General features: G+C 38.7%; 1 protein-coding gene across 2 annotated transcripts; it reads left to right on the forward strand.

Moving 5' to 3' along the window:
• The first annotated feature begins 327 nt into the window (after positions 1-327).
• LOC116191977 lies at positions 328-5,561 on the forward strand. 2 transcript variants are annotated; one of them, XM_031520354.1, is made up of 6 exons: positions 328-708; positions 1,222-1,381; positions 2,015-2,107; positions 3,592-3,694; positions 3,849-4,011; positions 5,215-5,561. In XM_031520354.1, the coding sequence occupies exons 1-6, from the start codon at positions 512-514 to the stop codon at positions 5,216-5,218; spliced, it is 720 nt and encodes a 239-aa protein (XP_031376214.1). In that variant the 5' UTR covers positions 328-511; the 3' UTR covers positions 5,219-5,561. The 2 variants fall into 2 exon arrangements, with proteins under 2 accessions (XP_031376214.1, XP_031376213.1); XM_031520353.1 differs by having other exon boundaries at positions 5,255-5,561.
• Positions 5,562-10,723: the final 5,162 nt, after the last annotated feature.

The raw sequence follows: 10,723 nt of genomic DNA on the forward strand, positions 1-10,723 counted from the left end.
ATAATTAAAAAAAATCGGGATTGATGGTGGTCTCATCGGCGGCCACCGCCTCTTAGAGATCGTTGCTGCCAAAGGAGGCACAAGGAGGCACTGACAATCTCGAAGGAGGAGATGGTGGCCCCTATTTTAGAATTCATATTCATAAACTTTTTATATACATTTTATTTTACAATTGAAAAAGGCTTTAAAGTTATTTACAATTGGGCCACAGATCTTCTTAGATTTTCTAATTAGGCCCCAAACAAGTTCCGACTACTCGTGACCCGGTTCCTGCGCGAAAAGCCGAAAATAGTCCGAAAATAAAAAAAGCCGCGGCTTCTCTTTTGCTTCTCTGTGCGTTGCTCCTCTCCTCCGCCCAATCTCTCTCTCTCTCTCCTCCCATCTGCCCATGCTCTCTTCCTCCTCAAACCACAGCAAAACCCTCCTCACTCCTCCCCTCTCCTCCTTCTCCCACAAACCCTAACCGCCAATTCCTCTTCCGCCACCTCCTCGGCCAATCAATCGACCCCAGATGGCCTCCCGGGACCAAGCCCTATCACTCCTAGCCGCCGCAAACAACCACGGCGACTTGGCGGTGAAGCTCTCGTCTCTCAAGCAGGTCAGGGACATTCTCCTCGCCGTGGACCCTTCCCTCGCATCAGAGCTCTTCCCTTACCTTGCCGAGCTCCAGTCCTCGCCCCAGAGCCTCGTCAGGAAGTCTCTCGTCGAGTCAGTGCCCCCTAACCCTATAATTTCTTCTTCTTTAGTCCGGGAAAGTCCTGAATTTTTGACCTTTTGGAAGGGTTGAATCGGAATCGTGTGTGCTGCCTGCTAATTATGCGTCGAGTCAGTGTTGGAAGCTCGTCTTATGGCATAGGGTTCAATTTTTAACATGCTAACTCTAGTAGCCGAAAGAAAGTAAAAGGGAAAGGAAAAAGAAGAAAAATTTACTGCCAATGTGCTGCATCTTCTCTTCTTTTCCCCTTAAATTTTATCAATTTGATGTGTTATGGGAATGAAAAATGAAGAATTTTGTGTTAAGCTACTCCGTTCCGGCAAAAGAACCCTGTGACTATTCATAAATAAGACATGAACATATCCCTTAACAGCACAGTGCCTAATACTGGATCTGCCAAAACTGACAGCTGTGGTGTTCAAGTGTGTGAGTTGTGCTTTTATTGTTGGTGCTCCGAGTCATGTTGGTTTGAAATCCAGTCTGATGTTATATTTTGTATTTATTAGGATAGTGGAAGAGATTGGGTCGAAAGCAATGGAATACTTGGCAGTATTGATGCCAGTCTTACTGGCATTATTGAGAGATGCTGATCCAGATGTTGCAGCACAGTCCGTCATCAGTGGCACGAAGCTCTTCAGTGGTATTCTCGAGGAGATGGCAGTGCAGGTCTCTCAATTTCCCTTACCCGGACTTAATATCCAATTCTAGGATGTCATGATCAGGTCAAAAGCTGTTATATCATGTAGGATTCTTACGGTTACTGCATTGGATTGAGGTCATTGAAGAGTTTTAAAAGCAGTCAATGCTCGTGATAGATTTCTATAGATGGTTGTTCATAAATATTCTTGTGATTATTTATATCTCATTTTCCTAATAAGTTACTTGAGATATATGGTCAAAATTTGTACACAAACATGGTGTTTCTCTATAGAATATTTGTAGCTCTTATAATGTCTGTTTAAATATCTGAGTTCTATCATAGGAACCTGAACTAGCTCTCCTGTATTTCATGCATATGCATACGCGTGTGTGTGTTTATCATGTTGGGCGACAATTGCCTTTTCTTTATTTTTTATTTTTATTTTTAAATTATATATAATTTAGTTTAGCCTATCAAACATCCTGGCATACGGTCGAGCTGATCATGATTTCTGTGGCTTCATGCTATTTGAATCAGTATTCATGAGTTCCTTTTCCTGCTCATATCTCATACTGGTAGTGTGACATGTGCTAATGATTAAATTCTGATGTCCTTTCATCCTCTAATTCCAAATGCTCATGGACATTGTTCTTAACTAGATGCATCACCGAGGAAAAGTCGAGAGGTGGCTTGAAGATCTTTGGACGTGGATGGTTAAGTTCAAAGATGATGTGTATACCATTGCAATTGAGGTATTTGGAGAACGTATATGTGGATTTCATCAGCTGGTCATGACATCCGAGTTAGATTCATTGTTGATGGCCCGAATTCTAACTAATTGTGGACATGGATAGTTTTCTCATCTTCTGTTTTGTAACCATTGTGCAAGATGGATAGACATTGGAGCTGTACAAAAGTTATGCAGTGAAATGTCTACGGTTACTTTGTTGTAAAAGGTGCTTGATAATTTCACTTTCTAAAAGATAGACTGATAAAATGCAATCCCGAAAGAATTTCAGCCAAGCTGCTTTGGAACTTTACTTCCAATTTCACTTGGTGTGGTATAGATATATGTTCAATCCTTATGGCTATTGTTGTCTAGAATCCTAAAATGGATGATTTCTGAAAGTGGATTAAATGGTTAGGTATAATACAGATGTATCAAGATTTATGGTTGCTCTACAATGCCCAAGAGTTAGCTTTGGGGAAAAAGAAGAAGCCACCTATATATCTCTTGAGGCATTTGGTTAAATGAGCTGTGCACATCGAAAAGAAGTCATTTGGGGCTCTGATGCACTTTGGGAATAGTTGGAGTGTCCCTACTTGTGTTGACAGCTTGTATACAAGTTTTTCTCCCCGTCTTTCATTCAATTACTGCTTCTGCTTACATATACTCAGCAAAAGAAAAAAAATGGGGAAAAATCAGAGCACTCCATTACCACGAACTCGAAAAGCTAGAAGAGGGGAGGACTTGGGGAAGAGCGAAACTTTTAAATTCCACCATTATATTGAGCTTATAGCCAAAATAGATATTTGATGTAAGAATTTTGATGTTTATATTTCATAAATGGAAGCTGTATCCACAACATGTAAGCAAATTTTGAAAATTTGAATTTTTAAACTCAATAATATTAATAGTAATGTCTGTGGACGGCCTACAAATACAACTAAAATTGATAATTATGGGCACTAGAAAGGACATTCAACTCATTATCTTATAAATGTATTTAGGAGAGTCAATCAAGAGAATTAGTTTGTCAAGACATTTTGTAGCTTTTGATTAGGATCTTTGTCAATACCAGTTGCTTGCTTGCAATGTGGAGGTCGGTTTCTGTACTGATTGTGAAGACAAATTTTGTCCCATTTGCAGAGGCTTGTTTTTCCCTTTCTGCTGAAATTTTCAGAGGCATCTTGATTGTAGCTCTGAGTTAGTTTAATTAATTATTTCTAGATAGACAGCACTTACTCTTTCTTTAAATAAACATGATGGTATGAGCACAGGATTATGATCTTTGTGCAAATAGAGACATTAATGGGATTCTGAAATGATATTATGTATCTTCTGTGCAATGACAGTTAACCTGCTTTTTAAAACTCAAACTGCTCTATTTTCTTGCATGGGCACATCAAGTTAAGAATGCAGTTATCAGGCTGCAATAGTGAAAAGCTCAAGTCTTATTTTTTAGCATTTTCATTTAATTTGTGGTGCTAATTTGGGAGTTTCTCGATGTTGCAGATAGGTCCTGTTCGTACGAGACTGTTGGCGTTAAAATTCTTGGAGACATATGTTTTACTTTTCTCACCTGACAAGAATGATTCTGGAAGACCTGTGGTCGCAGGTACTTTTTGTCTCTTTTTTTCCAAAATGAGAGTGTTAACATTCTGCTAGGACGTTTAAGTTGTGTTTCGTCAAGGTTGACTGTGCTTTTATGTTCATTTTTCTCTTATCGTGACATGACGAGCTGACTCAATGTGTATCATTATTTGTAATAGGGAGCAGACACGTATTTAATGTTTCATGGCTAGTTGGAGGCCACCCTGTTCTTGATCCAGCTGTGTACATAGCAGAAGCGAAAAGGATCGTTGGAACTTTATTCGATCTGCTCAAAACAGCTAGTAGTCTTCCAGGATGTCTGACAGTTACCATTGTCAATTGGTGAGCTCACAAACTACAGTTAGTTTATGATCCAAATTATACTGCTAATTAGCGTGGCTTTGTTAATCTTCAAGTATGACAATACACTAGTCATGACACCGTGCCATGTGTGTTTACATTCCTTCATGACTTGATTAGGCTCGCTGACATATTAAATACTGACTCTATTATTTGGTTAAACATATGGCAAAGTTAAGGATTGAGGCTTCCTTTCAATTTAGTTGAATCAAACACTCATTGCATTCTCTTTCTTGTTGGTAAATCATGGTGTCGAGTTGTTGTCTTGGCATGTATGCTTGATCTTTTAGGTTGCATATATAGTTGAACTAGCTTCTCCTGTTCGCGGAGCCCTGACATTTTAAATTCATCCGTGTCTGCCATCTTAATTTCTGTAGGAGAGTCCTTGTTGGATTGGCGTGCAGTTGCAATTTTCATTATTTTAGGATTTGAATTTATTGTGATGATTTCTGTGTAGTCTAACCTGAATTTGTTATGTTCAACTACTTGGACTTGGGCAAATTAAGTAGATCGCTCTGTTTTCAATGATTGATGAAATTAGTTCTGGGGAAAGTGTTTGAGATTTCTACTAGACATTGACCTTGCAAGGGTTTAGACAATTGGTGGATTGCTTGAGAGCTTGATATAGTCAATAAACGGCATAGGGATCCTCAGACTCTTTTGTAGTATGCATCTGTCTTGATTGTGTATACAAGATTGATCAGCAATTGTCTCAATCCTTTAGAAGATGTAGTTGTATAAGTTGTTCTTTGCTTCCTACACTTATTAGCTCGGTGCTGTTTGTTGGATGGCAACTTTTCCTTTTGAGGCCAGCATTTTCTTTATTCCAATGAGGCATCTCCATAAATGCCAGCCACAAGGGGTAGCTGATAAAATTGTCGGAATTATTGTTTTCACTCTACTGGCTGATGTACTAGGGAGCTTTAGTTTGAAGCATAAAAGGCGATTCTGGGTGATTTGGTTGTGGTTTCCTTTATTTTTTGCAAAGAAGGTGATATACTTATAATTTTGATGCGTGCATGGCATTAACTTTTTAGTTTCTACTGCACGGCAACTTTCTGCTCTGCTGATGTCTTTAAATAGCTTCAGATTACAAAGGCCTTAAAATGTTAATTTAGAGATAAAATGAAGTTTGCCTGCTGTTTTACACACTTAATTTGGAGGGATAACTGAGGCTTGGAACAGGTAGTACAACGCCTTCTGCATTTGCCTGATATTATTGCAGTGTGCTGTCGAGCTATCCTTTAAGGAGTTGATGGCTTCAAGTACTGCTGCCTTCGCTGGTTCTGAAACTTGGAGTACCTGAGCTAGACAATGTGATACTGGACTACTTAAGCTGATAGAAACTTTGCAGTTAAAGGAAGCAATTATGCCTTGTAAACTGTCAGCTAGGCCATAAAATATAACATTCTTTCATTTATCTGCTGCATTTGCCTGCAGCTGGTTATGTATATAAATCCTTGATAACAGATTATACACATTTTATACCATAATGATTGAGAGTACTTTATACAGGAATTTCTTCTCTTTCATACTGGGCTCACTTTTTCCCTCTCTGGTTGCCATCAAATCTACAAATCTTTTGTTTAGATATGTTTGCCTTTCAAAGCCAAGAGAAACATGAAAATGGTCGGTTTATATGAGTCAATTTCCACAGAAACGTCTAAATTGCCATCTGCCTCCTCATTCCTATCGAGTTGTGCTTCTGCATGATATGTATTAAGTGTGTTTTGGAACATCACGTTCTGTTCAATGTTTAATTTCAGTTACTTTGATAAAATTTGCACCCAGCAGAATTCTGATCTTTGGGCAAAAGTAGTAAGAGAGCTCACTGGTTGATTTTGCCATCTGATAAGGGAGCTAAGGGTGAAGCTGAGGCCGATATCCTTTCTACTTCTATCTTGATCATTTTTTTAATTAAAAAAAAAAATCAAAGTTTTGGTAGTTTAGTTTGAAATCTGACTTTTTAATAACCAAACTATGTACCTTTCTGTTTTCTTCAGTTTGTTGGGATAAAAGTCCCATGGGAAATGTAATTTAAAAGCGCATAGTATATTGTCTAAACACGCAATATCTGCAGCTTACCATAGCAAAGTTTATTCCAAGGTTGTGCAAAACACACTTGTGCATGAGATGTTTAGCGGACTGACATACGGAATGCAGTTGTCTTCAATATGCCCTGTAATTATCCATTATTTGCAAAGGCTCATGTGAAAATTCGGCTTTTGCGAAGATTACATGTCTTCCTTCTGCTTATTTTGGTCGTCAACAAAATTCGTAAACTGCTAGAGAAGATGCATATTTTCCCAGTTGGTGTCAAATGTTTATATTTCATTCAAAGGGAGCAACTACGCAGTGTATTTTTTTGGTGTGAGTCGAAATTGGACATGTAGTCAGATGATTTGGTAGAGTTCTGGCAAACTTGTGCTATCGATTTTGTAAATTACTTTTACTTTTTATAAGTATTTTGTAAATTGTTCTCAAAGCAAAACAAAAATGACTTGCTGTAGTTTGAAACCCCTGTTTTGTGCGGGGGTAAATAAATTCTAAGTGCGTGATCTGCATTCTGTTCATGATGTTGATAAAAGAAGTTGAAGGATGTGGTTTGTTAAGTTGCTGTTGCTAAAATCGCAAGATATGGTGTGCATTGTTTCTAAAAGCCTAAGAAACAAATAGGAGTCTTTGCTCCATTATCACGATAACGAAATATTTTTAAAGTTACAGTACCTGGGGTTCTCTTTGAGTATCTGCACTACTTGCTTCACTACTCTAATTGTGTTATGGATTCTGAATTGCATATTTGGATTTTTTTTGATACCTTATGGTGATGGTTCATAATTTGTCATTCACAATACTGGTGAAATATTGAGGGAGCTGAATTTGCAGATGCATCCTCCAAAGTCTTATTGGATCAGTAAACGATAATGTTGAACCTTCTTACGTGGGGTTCTGTCTGAAAAGTTAAACTATGACTAGTCAATGTTGTTATAGACTGCTCTTGCAACGTAGGAATTTGATGTCCGGCTCTGTTAGTTTCCTCAGGCATATGCTTCATGGCAGTCCTGAGTTGGTTCTGTGTTTGTCTAATTGGAAGTCAATCTAGCTGAGTCTCTGTCAGATGGAATGGACTATGGAGCCTCCTAAGACACAGTCAGGCATGTCATTAGGAGCTATGAGTTGGCTGGTAGTTATCGTTAATGTAACGGAGATAAAATGGATTTAGTATGCCGCTGGATGCATCTTACCAGTCATTTAAAAAGGGAATGTAGAGAATGCGCAACATAACTATGCGCCGGAACATCTCTTTCATTGCATTCATGACTACCCCTGTCCTCTAGGACTTAATGGCTTTGTTCCAATGCTTCTGCAACATCCTCAACATAGGATGGGATCAGGCATGTCTATCGGTTAAGATTCATGATTCTGATGTTCTCGTCACGACTCTTCCATTTCTTCCCCCTTTTGACAATGCGCATTTTTGGGAAGAGTAACCTTTGATAGTGGTTTTCTTACAATATGTTGCACATAATCATATCTATGGTTCTTCTTACTTTAATGAACCATATTTTCAGTTGGCACCTACATCCTTTTTTGCGATGCAGGGGGTTAAATTTGCATCCTGTCCTTTATTGTACTCCTAATGCTTTTGAAATTTTCTCTTTGACAGTCTTGCAGCTATTGCTAGAAAGAGGCCACAGTACTTCAGCACAATCTTCTCAGTATTGCTCGACTTTAATCTCAACTTTCAGACGGCGAAGGGTTTTCATGCTCCCAGCGTTCAATATTCTTTTAGAACTGCTTTTTTGGGATTTCTTAGGTGTACATATCCTCCAATTGTAGAGGTACAGTCCTTTTACTATTTAGCCGTGTTTTAAGAGATATACATTTTGTTCTCTTTACTGTATATTTAATAGTCAAAAACATGATAATGGGATAATGGTTTTTGATTGTGAGACTCAGAATCATTTGTTCATCTATATATGTGGATCTTGCTCTAATTGTACTCTCCTCTCGTATAAGTTACAGTTTTACTTCAAATGGTTTGTTTCTTCAAGCATCTCTGCAAAGTGCTGCTTTGATGTTCAAATGAATGCAGTTTTTCTTTTATCAGTAAAACTTCATGTTCTTGACTATTTATCCTGGGGTTGTCAAGGGTAAATTTTCAGTTAGTAATAGCCGCTCAGCATTTTTCCTGGCCTGTCTGTTGAAACTATAAAATCTATTCAAAGGAACTCTCTTTCAGCCAATTCTGGCTCATGATTCATTCGTTTGGTTTCATTTCGCTTTCAGTCAAGGGAGAGATTACTTAGGGCTCTACGAGCAATGAATGCTGGAGATGCTGCTGAACAAGCCATTAGACAAGTTGATAAGCTCCTAAGAAGTGCTGAGCGAGCTTCTCGTGATTTCCGTATAACTAAGGTTTGATAGACCAATTGATGAATTCCATTATTATTATAGGCTATAAGCTTAATAAACACAATCAGCTTTTTGTTGGATTTCTCTAACAACTTTCCATAACCGTCAGGATGATCACCTAACCATCCAGACGCCCTTTCCTGGGGATATAATGAAGAAAAGGTCTCTCCATCAGGAGGAAGACGATTTTTCCTATAATAATCATGAAATGCATTCTAAGCGAACTCGCTATGGTTTCAATGCCAATCCTGTTTTGCCTGTTCAAACCACTGATTTAATGAATGGTTCTCTCTCTGCGAATGAGGACTCCCCTAATGTTCCAGCATTTGATGGTGACGAGTTGACGCCGGCTGAACAAATGATTGCTATGATTGGTGCTTTGCTGGCTGAAGGGGAAAGAGGTGCTGAGTCACTTGAAATTCTCATTACAAAAATGCATCCTGATATGTTGGCAGATATTGTAATAACGAATATGAAGCACCTGCCCAAAGTCTCTCCACCATTAACAAGGCTTGGGACCTCGCAAGCAACCCCACAGGTTGGATCTCTAAGTCTTCCATCCCAAATTTCTGCACTGCATGGAATTCAAGTTTCCACTGGACAAGTGCCGCATCCTTATGCACCTGCAACAAGTTCTCTGTATTCTGATGCAACTACTGCTGTTAGTAATTCACCAGCAGAGTCTAGGCGTGATCCACGGAGGGTAAGCCCACCTTTTTTCATCTGTGTTGTCTCCCTCTTGTTCTCCGTTTGTTTTCCTTTGTCCATTAGTACGAATGTCTGACTAGCAATATGATCAATCTAATTTGTAATTTATAAAAACCAGTCTGAGCCAGCTGGTTCTCTCAGCAAACTAGCCTGAAGCACAACAATAATATAATTTCTATATTATGGATAGTCATTGTCTGAAGTGGTAAGGAGCGGAGAGGAGAGGCTCAACTCGCTCTTTTAACATGATATGTTCGCCCAAATGGGCTTAGTGCGAGGGCCTGGCCTTACCTGATTCCATGGGCAAGTAGGATGTCTGTTGGGCTAGAATGAACTACACATGGAGTCTCTTACCAGGGAAGAGAAGAAAACGTCCAGTCCTCATCTCTCTGCTGCTTTGGTGTCAGAGGCAAAGATCTTGGGAGTATGGTTGTATGTTAACTTATCTTTCCTACTATTTTCTTCAGGATCCACGTCGCCATGATCCACGACTAGCATTGCCAGCTGAACTTCCTTCTACACCAAATATGGATGAGTCTGTTGCTACAAAATCAGACTGGGAGAGTTCTAGTGTGAGTAAGCCTCCTCCATCAGCTGTTGCAATCAGTGGTAAAACTCCTATAATGCCGTCCATCCCAAAATCAAGACTGATGAAGACACGTTTGAATATGCTTCAAATTCCGAAACTATCAAGCAAACTCCTGAAGTCGAGGTTCCTGATGATGCTAAGGATAAAGCCCAAACTATTGAGGTCAAATTTTCATCAGATTCTCCCCTTTTCTCCAAGACAAATGGATGAAAATGATTCAGTTTGCAGCTAAGGCAGAGGTTATGGAGCCGCATGAGTCTGAGATGACAGATATTGAAGAAATGGAGCACATTCTCCAGCTGAAAGCCCTTCTGTGTTGGAAGATACGGTACAGGAACTACCTACTGTTCCTCCATATGTTGAACTTATCAGAGAACAGGAAATTAATGTGCAAAAGTTGTCAGTAAGGCGGATAATAGAATCGTACAAGCACCTTACTGGAAAAGAATGTGAAGACATGAGGATATCATTAATTGCTCGGTTGGTTGCTCAGGTATCTCTAACATTTTATAGGAATTTCAGTTTCTTGAGGCTGAACTACTCTGTAGGTGGTTATTGCAACTTCCTATAATGAGTTTGTTGTTGTGAAAGTCTTTTGAGTGGATTGATTTATGTCCTTGGAGTATTTTGCTAAACTTACATGCATGTTTTAAGTGATGCTTTGATTATGTTAACACAACTGATTAGAAAGATTTTATATCAGTAAGAATAATTAAGAAAATTTGGTAATAATAAATTCAGTTGCTTTAAATAAGCTGATAGTTTGTTGTGCATATTCCCTTTACAAAAGTTGTGGCTGCTTTCTTTTCTTCCTTGTACTTTTCTCATTACTTATGGGACTTGTTTATCTTCTTCTGCTTGGAATATGGAAAACCAAACTTTTATTTGTTCAAGCAGATTGGTATTAACGTGCTTCTCTGTATTCCTTTAGTCCCGTTTATTCTGGCTTTAGATATTTCTTTAGGTATTCCAAATTATATT

This window comes from Punica granatum, unplaced genomic scaffold, assembly GCF_007655135.1.
Source record: "Punica granatum isolate Tunisia-2019 unplaced genomic scaffold, ASM765513v2 Contig00640, whole genome shotgun sequence".
Classification (NCBI taxonomy): domain Eukaryota; kingdom Viridiplantae; phylum Streptophyta; class Magnoliopsida; order Myrtales; family Lythraceae; genus Punica; species Punica granatum.

What these genes read in the sequence shown, in the direction of transcription:
- LOC116191977 (XM_031520353.1), top strand. Translation starts at nt 512, where the DNA reads ATGGCCTCCCGGGACCAAGCCCTATCACTCCTAGCCGCCGCAAACAAC. An exon ending in TCGAGGAGATGGCAGTGCAG is followed by an intron (nt 1,382 to 2,014) that starts GTCTCTCAATTT and finishes GTTCTTAACTAG; the next exon opens with ATGCATCACCGAGGAAAAGT. An exon ending in TGTATACCATTGCAATTGAG is followed by an intron (nt 2,108 to 3,591) that starts GTATTTGGAGAA and finishes TCGATGTTGCAG; the next exon opens with ATAGGTCCTGTTCGTACGAG.